Source organism: Podospora pseudocomata, chromosome 3, assembly GCF_035222375.1.
Source record: "Podospora pseudocomata strain CBS 415.72m chromosome 3, whole genome shotgun sequence".
Classification (NCBI taxonomy): Eukaryota; Fungi; Ascomycota; class Sordariomycetes; order Sordariales; family Podosporaceae; genus Podospora; species Podospora pseudocomata.
The window spans coordinates 2,180,925-2,197,407 of NC_085887.1; the positions used below are offsets into that span (position 1 = coordinate 2,180,925).

The 16,483-nt window shown below is 53.5% G+C and overlaps 5 protein-coding genes across 5 annotated transcripts; 3 read left to right on the plus strand and 2 right to left on the minus strand.

Moving 5' to 3' along the window:
• Window positions 1-1,435: 1,435 nt before the first annotated feature.
• Window positions 1,436-3,616, plus strand: SIW14 (tyrosine-protein phosphatase siw14). Its single transcript, XM_062888914.1, has 3 exons — window positions 1,436-2,739; window positions 2,802-2,991; window positions 3,050-3,616. Exons 1-3 carry the CDS (start codon window positions 2,249-2,251, stop codon window positions 3,347-3,349), a joined length of 981 nt encoding a protein of 326 aa, XP_062744844.1. The 5' UTR covers window positions 1,436-2,248; the 3' UTR covers window positions 3,350-3,616.
• A 130-nt stretch (window positions 3,617-3,746) lies between these two features.
• On the minus strand, window positions 3,747-5,850 carry QC762_306220 (uncharacterized protein). The gene is made up of 2 exons (XM_062888915.1): window positions 4,500-5,850; window positions 3,747-4,388 (listed from the first exon to the last, which is right to left on the minus strand). Exons 1-2 carry the CDS (start codon window positions 4,555-4,557, stop codon window positions 4,015-4,017), a joined length of 432 nt encoding a protein of 143 aa, XP_062744845.1. The 5' UTR covers window positions 4,558-5,850; the 3' UTR covers window positions 3,747-4,014.
• On the plus strand, window positions 5,154-6,855 carry HLJ1 (Chaperone protein dnaJ). Its single transcript, XM_062888916.1, has 2 exons — window positions 5,154-6,008; window positions 6,062-6,855. The coding sequence occupies exons 1-2, from the start codon at window positions 5,444-5,446 to the stop codon at window positions 6,607-6,609; spliced, it is 1,113 nt and encodes a 370-aa protein (XP_062744846.1). The 5' UTR covers window positions 5,154-5,443; the 3' UTR covers window positions 6,610-6,855.
• Window positions 6,856-8,206: 1,351 nt separating this feature from the next.
• On the minus strand, window positions 8,207-13,319 carry QC762_306240 (uncharacterized protein). The gene is made up of 3 exons (XM_062888917.1): window positions 12,866-13,319; window positions 8,474-12,777; window positions 8,207-8,321 (listed from the first exon to the last, which is right to left on the minus strand). Exons 1-2 carry the CDS (start codon window positions 13,042-13,044, stop codon window positions 8,850-8,852), a joined length of 4,107 nt encoding a protein of 1,368 aa, XP_062744847.1. The 5' UTR covers window positions 13,045-13,319; the 3' UTR covers window positions 8,207-8,321; window positions 8,474-8,849.
• Window positions 13,320-13,688: 369 nt separating this feature from the next.
• On the plus strand, window positions 13,689-16,094 carry QC762_306250 (uncharacterized protein). Its single transcript, XM_062888918.1, has 2 exons — window positions 13,689-14,696; window positions 14,769-16,094. Exons 1-2 carry the CDS (start codon window positions 14,418-14,420, stop codon window positions 15,912-15,914), a joined length of 1,425 nt encoding a protein of 474 aa, XP_062744848.1. The 5' UTR covers window positions 13,689-14,417; the 3' UTR covers window positions 15,915-16,094.
• The last annotated feature ends 389 nt before the right edge of the window (window positions 16,095-16,483 follow it).

Below are 16,483 nucleotides of genomic sequence, written 5' to 3' on the forward strand. Positions count from 1 at the left end.
GGCTGTTTTGTTGGTTTCGAAAGCGGGCGGTTGACATCCCAGGTGGCCCAGCGTGGGATGTGCATCCAAACTGGGGTGCATTAGGGGCTTGCATTGCCGAGTTTGACGTCTACCACAACACAATCCCACCGTCAAGCCTCGCTTTTTTAACTGGTAAACGCGCGAGCGTGGAAAATACAGTGTACTGCGTCAGTTCAGTCTCTTGATTTTTGTTCTCTTGTTCAGGAAGTGGAAATAGCGTCAAGAAACTGTGTTGACTTTCTACCAATCACAGTGAAACACAAGTTTGATTTGCGTGGGGTGTTTTCTCAGGGTTCTCTTTGATGAGTGCACGGACACACCCTTGACCCCAGAAAATACAATTAGCTGGAGGGACCTATGACGTATTTTGTGCCAGGCCGACGCGGAATCCAGGCCGCGACATAGCTCTTACACGCGAGAGCTTTCCAATTCCATCTTCTCGCTTCGCAGTGTCCTTTGTCCCGAAGAGACGGATTGATTTGGGAGAGAAGGCGGGGGGGGGGATTGGAAATATCTGCGGTATTAAGAGCAGTGCAGTGTTCTTATTCATGATGTAGAAATCGTATGTTTCTTTGTGGGCAGGTCTACCAATGAACTGGATTTCCCATCTCTTGAGAGACTTGGCTGCATAGACAAAAAAGACTCGACGATTTAGGGGATGGATAATGTTTCACCCAAATCGGATCCATCCGGGTAGTGAGTCTAGATCGATATTTTGATTGACCGCCTCGCTTCTGAGGGAAGAAGTGTGCCGTGTGAGCGTGCAGCGATCTGGCATCTCCTCCGCGCGTTCGCTCGGTCACAGATGAGGCGGGTACACTACGCTACTAGATCAGGCGTCAACAAACTGATCATCCACTTGTCAACGTGGCTTTCGAGCAGCCACATGAAGCGCAAGGAAAAGTCCCAAGTGATGAAAAGAAAAGAAGAACATGGTGACTTTTGTGCTATGCTGTGCGCTATGCACGCGACTCGCCGCCAAGAAGCGGAGAACCTAGAGTTCGTGTGGGGGAAACGAGACGGTTCTACGACAGCATTGTTGCTAACCGTATCCCCCGCCCGCGGCCTGGGGTTGTATTCTGTGATGTGCAATCAAGGGAAATATCACCAATCTCAAAGAAGGGGAAGGGGTACGACCTGGGGGAATTGCATGGCGTACGCTGACGGCGCTGTGGGAGGGGAAAGATGTCATTGTGCAAAGGTAGGAACTCAAGTTTGCTACCTCTGTTCTCAACGTTTAACCCCGACGTAGCTCCGTACAGGTACAAACTCGGTGTAACGGACAGGGATTTAGAGTGCCTCGACGAGGCTTTCACTGCAGGGACTCTTCCAGCTCTTTTTGGCTGTTGGTGGCGAGGAAACGTCGACTTTTTCGTCAGAGAGAGTAGCAGAGAGAGGAGAGAAGAGCGAAGAGAGAGGAGAGGGGGAGAGAATTCCAGATCAAGAAAAAGACGGACTTTGTCTTTCTCCGTGACCCTAACCCAGTTTGAGCTCCCGTCGTCCCGCGGCTGGACAGCTGGACGCTTCGCGCAGTGGCATGCCCGTTCATTGACACTGTGCAGCCACTACCACCCCACCGTCTTTGGTGGAGCGCTCCACTCATCAACCACAACCAGGGCCCCATCCCCATACCCGCACCCTCACACGTTTGACTTTCTTTCACTGTTTTACCTTCGACAGCCCACAAACCAAATCGCTTCGAGCTGCCAGAGCACAGCACCCTCTCGCCCTGCTTTTTGCTTTGCGACAGGCAAGGCAGCCCCCCTATTCCATTCTCTTTTCTTTTAATCCCAAAGAACCTTCTCAATTCTCTCTGTCAAGATGGGGAAACCGTAATCACCAGCAACGCCCTCCACTCAGAGGTGCCTAGGATCTCTTTCTGATCCTGCCCACCGAGCCACCCACTCTTATTACCCAACCATCCCGCTCTAACTCGCGACTCCCGGTCCCCGACTCCCGGCATCACTTCCACTTCGTCCTCCTAAAAACTCAAAAAGCAAAAAGAGTCCCGGCCTTCTTGACCGACCCGACCACCTTGGCCGACGATCCACCTCTCGCCTGCATTGTTCACGGCTTCCTCCGACCGTCCCGTGAGACCACACCCCGGCGACCGCCATCCACTGCTCCACCGCCCACTTCCTGGTCTGATCGGATCCGACATTTCCCAATCTGCCCCATAACGACTACCCAACCTTGGCTTCACCCATTCTACCTGTTACCTCCTGTCATGGGTGCTGGCACTGCCATAAAAACGACTCTCGGTCTCTTCGCCATGTCTGAAGGAGGGAAAGTTGTCATGTCCAAGAGGAGTGCTCGGCCATACATCGAAGAAGACGAAATGGAGAAACAAACACTGGAATATCAGGCCAATGGGGACGAGAGAAGAAGCACGGCGTCGACATCTACCACCTACAGCAGTCAATCCAGCCTCGAGTCATCGCCATCAGTCCATGCCGCCGACCCGGAGAGAGATGTGGAACAGCTTCAACTCTCAAGTCAGAAACACCGCACATCCACCACCGGACCCCGCGATGCCTTTCACCCGCCAAATGACGACCTCGAGTCTGGCTCAATATCAGCTCTTGAGCTGGACAGGATACTTCCAACCGAGGGCCGGCCCTCCAATTTTGGTGTCGTTGTTCCAGGCGTCTACAGAAGCAGTTTCCCACAGTCGGAGGACTATGGCTTTATCGAGGGCTTGAAGTTGAAGACAATTGTGTAGGCACCACCCACTCTGCTCTTCAATTTTGCAAGGAAGCTGTTACTAACATGAAACGCAGCACCCTTGTACAAAAAGAGTTCCCACAAGGCTATGACAAGTTCATTGAGAGGAATGGCATCAACCACTGCGTCTTTGACATGAAGGGCACCAAGAAGCAGGCCATCCCGATTGCCACCATGAGGTCAATTCTCCGGCTGGTTCTGGACCGCAGGAATCACCCATTGCTGATTCACTGCAATCACGGCAAGGTATGAATTCAGTCCGGATTTTGCATTATTACGAAGCAGTTCTCTGACAGTATGACAGCATCGCACTGGGTGTGTCGTTGGTGTGGTGCGCAAACTCTCTGGCTGGGAGCTTGGCAACGTGCTTAGCGAGTACAAGAAGTACGCCGAGCCGAAGGTCCGAGACTGTGACGTAAATTACATCACCGGCTTTGAGCCGGCCGACATTTCGAACCTTTTTCGAGAGGTGACCTTGCCATTTCGAACCCGAAACTTCCTCCGAGCCACCTTCTTCGCCCTCATCATGACCGTCATCTGGCTATTTTCAGGCACCAAGCTAATATCAGCGGCGCCTCAGCGAGGCAAAGTGTTGGAAGAGTAGTGCAATGGCACAGCTTTGGGTAGATTGGGACAAGAGGAGAAATCGGCAGGGATCGTGGGACGAGTCACCATGGGCGAGGCTGTCTGATATTATTGCATTCACACAACCCCCTTACCTTTGATATACTGCATCGGTATTTTTTGGGACGGGGATGGCATAGTGGCATAGAAACCCCTCAAGACTCGTTGGGACAAGGGAGCGGAGACTGATCAAGTGCTGAAGTGGTCTCCCTGGCGTTTTTTTCTTAGTTATTTTTTTATTGGCGGCTAGCATCTTTTTTATTCCCTAGTAGCCTCCTTTTTGTTTTCTTTTGTCTCTCTGGGTACATTTTTTTGGGTCTTTTTTGAGTGAGAACCCGTTTATTGAGGGGGACTATGCTACACTAGTTGTATAGTATATTTTATATGTACAAGACAGAGACATGGGGGTGATATTACTCGCCCCCGGGTATGTCCATGCTGAGCTTTTTGGCTAGGTATGGCTGCCGTGCTTCTTTTGCCGGGCAACTGGTGGGAGAAGCGTCGATAGAAACTATGCAAATTTTGAGAAGACAAACAACCAGCCTTGTGTCATTCCATCCTTGAACTCGCATGCCACATCGTCGAAATCCTATTGCCATCTCCCCCTTTTTCAGTCTTTTTATCTCCAGTTTTGAGTAGCAAGTTTTAATCATCATACACCCCCCACCTGTTTACTTCCCTCCTCTCTTCTTCTTCTGCCTTGCGGTCGCCGGTAGCGTAGACGTAGGCTCCGCAGACGGTGTTGATGGCGCCGATTCCCATTGCGAGTCCGCGGACGCCGCCGCGGAGGGACATGAACTTTTGGCGGACGCCGCCCGGGGGTGAGCGGCGGGAGGCGAGGAGGACGTAGATGCCTGACCAGGCTGCGTTTGTGCCGGCGCCGTCGACTTTGAAGCCGGCGAGGGTGAGATAGGAGGAGAAGGCGAGGAGGGGGGAGAAGAGGAAGGGGAGGGGTTGGAAAGGGCGGAGGTGGAGGGCTAGGGCTAGGGAGGAGAGGGTCATTGGGGGGATGGAGGATGCTGGGGGTGTATTAGTATCAAGATGGTGAATGAGGAGGGGGAAGAAAGAGAAGGGGAGGAGGGTGGGCCAGATAGGGGATGTGTGAGAGTGGTGTTTAGGAGTTGACTTACTGCCCCAGGCGCGGATGGTGTCACGGAAGGTGACTTTGTCTTGGTTTGTTGAAGCCATTCTGAGCACTGGTATTTGGTCGACGGTTTCAAGACGGGTATCTGAGTATCGATTGAATAGAGAGCTTCAGTGCGGTCGTAAGTCTCCAATATCTCGTCGTCTCATCTCCACATGTTGTCGCTCACTTCACTCGCTTTACTCTTCACTCACTCACTCACACAAATCCATAATGAACTTTTCCCCAAAAAACCAGTGACGTCGTTTGGTTGGTTCTGCCGCTGCGACAGGGCAAGTGAGATGACTAAGCAACCGATACAGCGCCCCCTGCCGGGGAAAAAAACGTCACGCACGGGCCAACGGGTTGTTGTCCCTGGCACTGGAGAATCAGATGGTTCTGGAACAGCAGCAGGAGGAAGAGTTCACTCACCAGTGTCACGGGTGTGTGATGGATTCACAATGGAAAATAGATGTCTGAATTGAACTATATTCAACAAATCTATCATCTTATTTTTTCTGGCTTCCGCGTTTCATTTCAACTTCTGGAAGGATGTTGTTCGTGGGGGTGATATAGAAAAGCGAATGTGGGGGCGCTGCAGTCAGTGTGCGGCGGTCTCCAAAAAAGCCACGCTTTCCGGTGTGTCCTCCTGTCGCTGTCTGTCACCAGTGGTGTTTCGCTTGCGTTCGACTCTGCAAGATCCAATCGCAATCCAACTTTTTTACGACCTCTCTTTTCGCAAAGGCAGTTCTTGTTGCTTTTTATCATCGCTCTCCCAATCTCAGAAGAGAGAATTCTTGCCGCGACAGATAAATCTGATTCCACCAACCGGTCTTGCGACTCCCCCCGTCTCCGACAGCCGATAGATATCCAACTCCAACATCACCCCCTTTACTACACCACCACCGCCACCACCACCACTTCAACACCACCGCAGTCCCAAGGGCAACCATGCCCGAAGCCAAAACCTCCGGCGCCTCCGCCAGCGACGGCACCGCCCGCTCCCGCACAGCAGCCGGCGCCTCCTCCTCCACCCACAACGGCCACAACCAAGGCTCCCAATCGCGCACCTACACCCCCGACCAAAAAGCCGCCGTCCTCCGCATCCGCCGCTGCTCCCCCACCGCCTTCTACGAGATCCTCGACATCCAAAAAACATGCACCGACTCCGAGGTGAAAAAGGCATACCGCAAGCTCTCCCTCTTGACACACCCCGACAAAAACGGGCACGAGCACGCGGACGAGGCGTTCAAGATGGTCGCGAGAGCGTTCAGTGTCTTGGGGGATAAGGAAAAGAGGGATAAATTTGATCGGTTTGGGACTGATCCCGATAGTAGATTTGAGTCGGCCAGGGCAGCGGCGAGGGAGGGAACAGGGATGGGTGGGTTTGGGGGGCGGCCAAGGGGGGGAGGTTTCGGGGGTTGGGAGGAGGAAATTAGTCCTGAAGAAATGTTTGCTAGGTTTTTTGGGGGTGGTGGCGGGGGGATGGGTGGTGGGTTTGGGGGGCCTTTTGGGGGTGAGTACTTCTGGGAGGGAGATGAAAAGAAATGGATGCTGACAAGTGAACAGGTATGGACGGCGGACAATTCTTCTTCAACCTCGGCGGCATGGGCGGGCCGGGGATAAGAGTCCACCAATTCGGCGGCGGTAGACCAAGAGCAAGGCCTAGAAACCCCGGGCAGGAGGAACCACCGGCCAGCATGCTCGGGACGATACTGGGACTTTTACCCATCATCATCTTATTCATCTTTCCGATCATTTCGTCTATTTTCTCCGGGTTGACGACCATCACGACGCCGGCGACGCCGAGCATGGTGTTTGACCAGCCGTATGCGTCGTATACTGTCGAGAGGATGATGCCAAACTACAAGACAAAGTACTACCTCAACAAGGCCGACATCAAGTCTTACACCCCGGCCAAGTTCAACTGGTTGGATAGGCAGGCCGAGGTGGTGTTTGTGCAGCAGCTGAGGATCGAGTGTGAGAAGGAGATGCAGAGGAAGCAGGAGCTGAAGGACCAGGCGACGGGGTGGTTTTCTTATAACAAGGACAAGATGGAGTTGGCTAATAACTTTCCCATGCCGCAGTGTAGGAGGCTGAATTCGTTGAACAAGTAGTTTGAGGTGACGGGGGAAGGTATTGGTTGCCGTTGTTTTTTTGCATGAGATAAATACTTAGATAATGGTAGTGGTGTTTGGGAGTGAGGGGGAGGGTGGAAGCGTTGGAAAGCTAGGTAGCTTGTGATGCCACTGCTGCCACTCGCTTGTAATGAGATTATGAAGATGTGTACGATGAGGTGTGTGTATAAACGAGTGATCTAACCTGGTGCTATGTACACAATCGATGGTGTTCCCGAACTTTGCTGAGTCGATCATAGTTTCGCTCTCTTTTGTCCAACCTTTTTATATCCATCTTATTTTGGATTGTAGATAAGTTATCCATGATTTGGTATGTATTCTCTCTTAAAAAACACATCCCAATCATGGATAACTTATATACAATCCCAAAAGAAAAGAGATCCGATCCCTCCCATCCCTCACTCGATACCCAAACCCACTCGACCCTCTCTATCCTTCCGAATCTTGTCATCCGCATCCCGCACGAACCCAAGCAGCGTCACCTTTTGTCGACAATAAGAACAATCCCTCGCAAAATGGAGAGGCTATCCCATATCATTCCCGCTCACACTATCCAACCCCAGCCACGGCCGCACACATGAGAGGTGGAACCGATGACGACAGGGCAACTCAAACACCCCGTCGAAGCTCTGCTCAAACAGGTCTTCCATGAAAATCGGACAGATGTGCTTCTCCTCTTGCTCCTCGTCCTTTTGCCGCCCTTTCTTCTCCTGTCTCTTTTCATGCTGTCCCTCCTCCTGCTGTCCCTCCTCCTCCTCCTCCTCCTCCTCCTCCTCCTCCTCCTCCTCCTACTCCTCATCCCCCATCCCCTCTCCCCTCTTACAACCCCTCCCGCTCGGAGCCACAGAGGTAAACCACTCGAAAACCAACTCACCACGCTTACAAGCCCCCCCCTGGCCGTCGTGTGCCTCCTAATCGCCGCAACACCAACCATCCAGAAAAAGACCGGTCGATCAAAAGCTTTTGGTGTGTAACCGTTTGCTCGACCCTATACTTGGTGGAAGGTGATGAGAAAGGGGTGACGCTCGCTTCGGTGCATGCAGCACAGCCCCGGAGCTCATCATCAATCTCAACAAAATCTCTCAACGTGGTTTCAGGAGGTGTAAACAAAGAGCCGCATCTCCACAGCAACCACAAGCTTTTGAGTAGATGTGACGGAAGTCAACCTCGACTTATCTCGGACTCAAACGACCTCCGCGGGCCTGTGGCTCAAGGGCAGCCACAGGGTCGGCCCACTTACCTGTTGAGAAAACCACCTTTGAAGGTCCAGATTCCTCCCCCTGAATAGGTGGAGCCCACCAGCCACAGCCACACACAGCCTTTGCCAGGCGCCTGGTCTGAAAGTGAGACAAACCTCGACGAGGACATTGCAATCCCCACAGTCGCTCGTCATATAAAGACAAAGTCTTCTGGGTCTTATCAGGTACAACTCGATGATCCACAGCTGGCAGCAACTCGTTGTGGCGACGCTTCTCTCGGTGGCAGCCATCAACGCCAAGACATCTCACCACCAGCATGTGAAAGCCTTGCTGCGGGAAAAGAGTCCAAGGGAATGTTTGAAAAAAATATCAAAGTTCGATGGAAATACGTTCATTCATGGGGAAGAAAAAAGACATATATCCCCTAGTTTTAGACATGGCACTTGGGAGTCTCTAGGAAACCGATAGTGTATCAAGGACACATTGATCAACCTGTATCGATCAACAAGTCAGCGAAGCTCCTCCTCGTGGTCCTCTCTGTCCATATTGTAAAAAATAAAATAAAAAAAATAAACAAATAATAATAATAAAAAGCCAAAAGGAGGAAATACTCTAGATAAAAACGACTAGGCCAATAAACACACCGAGAACTTCCAGTTGCTGAGAATGCTCTTTTTTAACAACTTTGGTTTCGTTAAGGAGAGCGAATCCCCTGTCATGCCTTGATTCCCACCACGGCTCTATGGGAGCTTCGCTCTAGCAAAAGTAATGTAGATCCGTCTTCCAGAAAGATACTTCTTCCATTAACCGGACATAGCCAAACTGCTCCGCCTGTCACGAACAAAACACCGCCTCAACAACCCCCATCACTTTATCTAGGCATGCACACTTGAAATCACATTCCCGGATCCAACCAGCACCACTTCGTATTCCTCCATCTTTCAACCGGATAAAAAGATAACTCAGACTATAATACAACCCGAACCCAAAATCCATCCCTCATTTTCCTTTCCCACCCCCTCAAATAGCAATAAAAAAACTCTTCTCCCCCTCCCTCGCCTCCACCCTGGCCCTCTCAACAATAGGATCACAACAAGCCAACCTAATCCTCTCCACCGTCGCCGGGCTCTCCAACCTCAGCAGCCCATCCCCCTTCTCATCCACCCCCACCCCCGCCTCAACACCATACTGCCTCCTCGCCGCCTTCAGCGCATCCCTGATAGCAAAGAAGACCGCACTCCCCATAAAAAGCGGCGGCTCACCCACCCCCCTGCTCCTCTGAATCGTCCTCAAATCCTTCCACTCCACATCTTTGAGCAAGCTCACATTAAAAACCTGCGGTATATCCCTGAAGCCAGGAATTTTGTAGTTCCCCGGACCGCGAGTAGCAAGGCTCCCCTTCATCGGTCCGTTCCTCAACCAAAGCGACTCTTCCATCGTAAAGAGCCCCAGACCCTGGATGAACGCCCCCTGGATCTGACCATAGTCAATAGCCGGGTTGATCGACTGCCCAACGTCCATTTTGATGTCCGCTCTCAGACAGGTCCAGGAGCCAGTCAAAGTGTCGATTTCGACTTCGGCGGCCGTGACGCCTTGGGTAAAGTAGAAAAACATCTTGCCCTTGTTCTCGCCCCAGACGTAGCCGATCTCGGGGGTCTTGTAGAAGCCCTGGGCCGAGAGGTTGACTCTGTCAAAGTACGCGGCGTGGGCGAGTTCCTTCATTGTTGCCTTGGGCCCGAGCTTTTCACGGTAGGGCTGGAGGCGGGTGTTGAGTTGTTGGCAGGCGTTGTAGATGGCGTAGCCGTTCAGGTCGGATGATGCCGATGCGGCAGTGGCAGACGCGTTGGCGACGGTGTTGGTGGCCGTCTCGGAGATGTAGACCGAGTCGAACGGAACGTTGAGTGCCTGGGCGGCAATCTGCGTCATCTTGGTGTGGAGACCTTGACCCATCTCCGTGCCACCGTGGGCGACGAGGACGGAACCATCGTGGTAAATGTGGACAAGAGCGCCGGCCTGGTTGAACCAAAGAGCTGTGAAGGAGATACCGAACTTTGTTGGGATGAGAGCCAGCCCGCGCTTGCGCCACTTGTGTGTGTCGTTGAATTTGGTGATTGCTTGCCGGCGAGCGGCATAGTCGCACTCTTCTTGAAGCTGCTTGTACATCAGAGGAACGTGCCAGTCAGTCAATGGTTGGTTAAAGTGAGTCTCCTCCAACGGCTTGTACATGTTGATCTCGCGGAACCGTTCAACAGGCATGCCGAGACGATCAGCGACTTCAGACATGTACTGTTCGGCGATGAACATGCCTTGGGGACCACCAAACCCGCGGAAAGCCGTGTTGGAGACGGTGTTGGTCTTGCAGATGCGGCCGCGGACGTGGATGTTGGGGATGAGGTAGCAGCCGTCGGAGTGCGTCATGGCGCGCTCACAGACAGCAGCGCTGAGATCCCAAGACCAACCACCATTGTTGAAGATGTCGAGATCAAGGGCTTGGATCTTGCCATCTTTGTTGACGCCTACCTTCCACCGGCCGAGGAAGGGATGGCGCTGGCCCGAGGTGAGCATGTCCTCCTCGCGGGTGAGCATGGCACGAACTGGCCTGCGGGTCTTTTTAGCAGCGAGAGCGCAGTAGGAGCTCAGGGGAACGGATCTGGACTCCTTTCCGCCAAAGCCACCGCCCATGCGCTTGACTTTGACGACGACCTTGTTGGACTGGACACCAAGAACTTGGGAGGCGTAAACCTGGGCTTCGTTGGGGTTCTGGGTGCTGGACCAAATCTCCATCTCACCATCTTCAGGCTTGGGAATAGCAATCGCGGCGTTGGTCTCGAGATAGAAATGCTCTTGGCCGCCCATCCTGGCAACACCGGTGAAGGTGTAGTCACACTTCTCGAACGCGCCTTCCGGATCTCCCTTTTTGATCTCTCTGAAGAACTTGTAGAAGCTCTCTTTTTCGATGGCCTCCTCCATGGTGAAGATGGCAGGTAATTCCTCGTACTCGACCCTGACAGCGCGAGCACCCTCGGCAGCGCGAGCAGCAGATGTGGCGAGCACCATACCAATGACCTGGCCAGCAGTGTGCACCTCATCCTCGGCAAAAAAGACCTCCTCAAAGTGCGGCGCACCCCAACGGTTGGCTGCCGAGCCGGGCATGTCGTTCTTGTCGATGTAATCCACCACGCCTGGAACACCGAGCGCGGGCGAAAAGTCAACCGACAACAGCTTGGCGTGCGCTTTGGTCGAGAGGACCATGCAGCCATGCAGCTCATTTCTCGCTGGTGGGATGTCGTCTGTGTATTGAGCTTCACCAGTTGCCTGCTTCAGCGCAGCAACATGGTTGTTCGACTTGCCGACAATCTCCTGCTCATATGCCGCCGCAGCCGCCTCGTCCTCTTTGCCAGTTGAGATCTCTCTTTCAATCTCCTCTACTGCCTCCTCATCCCTTTCACCCTCAGCAAACTCCTTCATCGCATCATGATAGAACCTGTAAAAGAAGCCCAACGCCAATGACTTCCTGTAACTCGCCATACCACCGGGAACCCCAAAGCTCAGATCAAAGTCCTGGCTCAACGCAGTCATCGTGCCCTCCAACGTCTCCAACTCGGCAAACTTCTTCCCCTTCAAAAACTCGCCGGCCCTCTTCGCCGCCACCGTCATAGGCGCCATGCCGCCGTACACCAACCTCGCCTCCTCCACAGCCCCATCCTCACCCACCCTCACCCTCAACGCACCCGTCACGATAGCAATGTCATCATCCTTCCTCTTCGCCTGCTTGTACGCCCTGAAAAGCTCGCCCTTTTCCCTCGTCACCGGGATCTTGATGCTGACCAGCACGGCATCGTCCGGCAAGCTTGTCTTTCTGTACCCCTGGAAAAACTCTTTCATCGGAAGTTCCGTCGTCTCGCCCAGCGATTTCGCCACCAAAACAGCATCAGCCGCCATCAAAACAGGATTCAAATCCGAAATCGGACTCGCCGTCACCAGATTCCCCGCCGGCGTGCCAACATTCCTGATCTGCCTCCCAGCAAAGAACTTGAGCTGCTTGTGCAGCGCCTCGAAGACCTGCCCTCTCTTCTCCCCGTACTTCTCCCGTGCTTCCAGCGCGAGATGCTCCAGGTCAGTAAGCGTAATGTTGGCCCCCACCTCCAGCGAGTCCTCCTTGAACTCGTACTGTCTTAGCTCTGGGATATCAGCGACGTAAACACTGACTGGATACTGCACCGCCTTGAACTTGATCTCAATCTGCGTCTCCGTGCTGCCGCCGACAATCTTCGCCTGCGGAAACACAGACTTGATCTCCAACAGCTGCTCCAACGTCACCGGCCTGAACCACTTCTTGCGCTTGTTTCCAAACGCGAGTGGTTTAAGCTCGTGTTTCTTGAGCTGCGGGGGAAAGATCAGTTCCGTGTCGGGGTTGTGCTCGATCAACCCTGGCGGTGTGAACCTCTTGGTTACCTCTCCACCATCCACCTCTCTCCCACACCCACCCCCGCTGCCATTTTCCATACAGCAGCCTCCTTCCCTGCCACAGCCCCCATTTGCCGCTGCCTTTACTTTCCTCCCTGTCGTGGCAAAAGTCTGTGCTGCGTTCAGGATAGACCGGTACCCCGTGCATCTGCACAGGTTCCCATCAAATCCCTCCTCAATCTCCTCTTCCGTGAGCTCTTCTTTGCTGTCGGCCTTGTTCCTTAACATCGAGTATAAGCTCATGACGATCCCCGGGGTGCAGAAGCCGCATTGGGAGCCATTGCCCTTTGCTATCCTTTCTTGGGCTGGGTGTGGGCGGGAGACGTTGCCGATGCCTTCGACGGTGATGACATGTTTGCCGTCGATGGCGACGAGGGGGGCGAGACAGGCGTTGATGGAGGCGTGGTAGATTTTCTTGGTGGTTGGGTTGAAGCCCGAGAGGACGAGGGTGCAGGCGCCGCAGCCGCCTTCAGAGCAGCCGCTGGGGGGGGATGTTAATGATATGCCGGGGATACAAAAGGAGGAAGAGGAAGAAGAAGAAGGAGGAGGAGGAGGAGGAGGGGACATACAGCTTGGTGCCAGTTAGGCCGATGCCTCGCAGGTATTCAAGAAGGGTGGCCTCTGGGTCGACATCGTCAAGGACAACACGGGTGCCGTTCAGGTAAAATGTAATGGTATCAGAATACTCTGTCGACAGAGAGGCTGTAGGAGCTGTGGCGGGGGTGGTGGCTATGGCGGAGGGTGCCATGTTGAAATCGGGGGAACCAGTGGTGTTCGTCCCAAGTGTCTAGTCTTTCTTGGTTGCTTTCCCTAGATGTCAAAAACAGGGAGAGCTAGAGTAGTAAGGAACCGAGAATTAAAAACCAAAAACCAAAAAGAACAAAGAACCGGTCGGTCGGGGAGATGGGTGCTACTGCCGGTATTTATTAATGCTACAAAGAGATATCACCGGGTATCAGGATAGCATCCAATCCCCTTTCTGTCAACTAAATGGCCATGGGATGGCAGTTGCATGCAGTGGACGTCACCAGCACCGGGCGCGTGGCAAGCTTCCCTCCTCCACCAAGGCTCTTATCGGTTGAACGCGGGGGTACCTCTCGGAGCTCCCCCGCTGCCCACAGGGCTGCTTATCCACTTATCGCCGGTGCCCGATCCCACCTCCCCGCATTCAAGAAACCTGGAAGCAGGCAGACTGCAGACCTTTGCTTCTGTACTACCAGATACAAGAGACAAACAGCCTATGAGCTGCCAGCCGTTGTTAACAAACACTTCCACGAAGAGCCATCTAACTTGAAAGCCAACCGTTCGGTCAACTTCCCGGCAGCCGTTCGTCTTGGAGGTTTACCTATCGGCCGGGTGGGGTTCAGACAGCTAGGGGACGTCCCCACTCTTGACGTCGGCCGCCTCCGACTGCGTGGCTGTCGGCGCGTTCCATACCCTAACCCTGTGTCTTCACCTCTGTTTCACCTTCCATCCCCAAGGCTTCACTCAAGCACCCACTCATGTTACACTTTCAAAGACTCATGGGATAAACCCAAGTATTTCTTTCTCAAGCACTCCCACCATCCGATCCAACGTCAAGGTTGTTTTCCGTCCTCGCAACGTCCACACTAACTACCCCTCAGATTTCAATGTTGGTGTCTCGTATCACGATCAGGTCCCGTCAGTAAAAGACCTCTCGATGATTTTACAAGGCCTACGATGCATATCCAAGGCCACTTCATTATCGAGGTGCTTATCGACTTGGTATCTTGAAAGGCCTGTTGACCTGTTGTTGAAGTCCCTTATATCCAGTAGCAAATATACAAGTGGGCAGCCACCCCATCTGCCGTCCCCGGAAACAACGATAGCAAGCGCTAGACTGACGGAACCCCTCCTTTCTCCGCATCCAACCTCTAACAACCACCAGTCGGGACTTGGCGATGGAGCCCTACACGAACGTCAGAAAAAATGCCGTTGGCTTATGATCCGGTGGGGAAACGTGTGCCGGCCGGGTATTTTGCTTCATGCGGGATTCGGCCAGGTGGTAGTCTTATATATCACTCCTTATCGCCCACATTTTTTGCTTTCTTGTCTGTGACGATTTCACATACCTAGGTAAATAAACAGAAGGAACAAAATATGCAGCTCCAGTTCTACAACATCATCAACGATGAGCTCCGCGGAAGCGAAGACACTCACACCGTGACCGATCCCCGAACAGAAGAGGAGCTCTGGCCCTGCCCAATCGCAACCGCCTCGGACTTTGAAGATGCCGTCGCGGCCGCCTCCAAGGCATTCCTCACCTGGTCACAAACCAGCCTCGCCGAGCGTCAAGCCTTGCTCGTGAAGCTGGCCGACAACATCAAGGAGCACGGAGACGAGCTCGCAGCTATTCTCGCCAGAGAGACCGGCAAATCCGTATGTGCTCATCATCCCGCTCACCTTGTCAAGTTTGAGCAGCAGCAGCAGCAGCTTACCAAGACTTACCAGACCATCCTCGCCAACATCGACGTCCAAGCCGCCATCGCCCAATCCCTCTACTACTCCCAAAACGGCCTCTCGGACGAGATCCAGCACGAGGACGACCACTCCAGAGTCATCGCCACCCACATCCCCATCGGCACCGTCGGCGCCATCTGCCCCTGGAACTTCCCCCTCATCCTCTCCAACATCAAGATTGTCTCCTCCCTCGTGACGGGGAACTGCGTCATCGTCAAACCCTCCCCCTTCACCCCTTACGCCGTCCTCAAGCACATCGAACTAGCCAGGGGGATCTTCCCCCCGGGCGTGCTGCAGGTGCTGAACGGGGGAGCGGAGCTGGGGGCGGCGATGTGCTCCCACCCGGGGATTCACAAGATATCCTTCACAGGGCAGACGTCAACCGGGAAAAAAGTCATGGCTGCTTGCGCAAAGACTTTGAAAAAGGTCACGCTTGAGCTGGCGGGAAACGATGCTTGTATTGTGCTTCCTGATGCAGATCTTGACAAGGCGGTGCCGAGCATCGCTTCTGGGGGTTTCTTCAACGCAGGTCAGGTTTGTGTCGCGAGTAAGAGGATCTACGTCCACGAGGGCATTTATGACGAGTTCCTGGAGAGGTTGGTGAGGGAGGTGGAGGAAAAGTATAAGGTCCAGGAGGATGGGACGGTGCCGAGCGTGTTTGGGCCGGTGGACAATAAGTTGCAGTTTGAGATTGTCAAGGGGATTATTGAGGACTGCAAGAGGAGGGGGTTTGACATCAGGACGGGGGGGAAGACGGTTGATGTGGCCGAGAGTGGGAAGGGGTTTTGGTTGGAGCCTACGATTGTCAGTCGGCCGGAGGAGGGGAGCTTGTTGGTGCAGGAGGAGCAGTTCGGGCCGGTGTTGCCGATTTTGGGGTGGAGTGATGAGGATGATGTGGTGAGGAGGGCGAATTTGGCGAATGCTGGGTTGGGCGCGTCGGTTTATTCAAGGGACTTGAAGGAGGCGGAGAGAGTTGCCAGGAGGTTGGAGGCGGGGAGTGTTTGGATCAATCAGAGTGAGAGGCCGAACTTTGCGGCTTATTTCAGCGGGATCAAGGATTCTGGCTTTGGGGGGGAGATGGGGAGACAGGGCTTGCTGAGTTATGCTTACACCAAGTGTTTGCATTTTACAAAGTGAGGGAGGAGGATGTGATGGGTTACCCATGTGGGTGTAGCTACTTTATCATGAGCAATCATGAACAGGGGAGGTCAACCCGAGGCAGCACCAGCCCCTCTTCCCCAGATTTTGAGCCTTGGCAATGAGGAGCTTCCCCACAAACGGAGGCGGGCAGCGTGCCAAGAACCCGCTCAAGTGTGCTGACTCGTCTCCGAAATCCGTTCAACACCTCGAGTCCAACAATCCCGGTCTCTGGAAAGACAAATTTCAATCTTTGATATTGGCCTTGATAGCGAGTTCCTCACAGAGGGGGAGGTACGGTAGACTGAGCCTCCTCAAAATCAGAACTCGTCGCAGCAAATGGTCGAATCTCGCCAAGACCAGGCATCACATGGCAGCAGCCTTCTCTCGATGGCATCGTCACCTCACCAAAAGGGTCACCAATTCGTCTCTTGAAGTAAACCCTTACAGATCTACAAGCTAAAGTAAACAACACGTTGAAGTGTTCATCTCCACGATCTCTCGAATCAGAGATAACCGAGACGCGAACCCTCTCGCGTGCTCAGTTGTGGCAACATACTGGCTAGCTT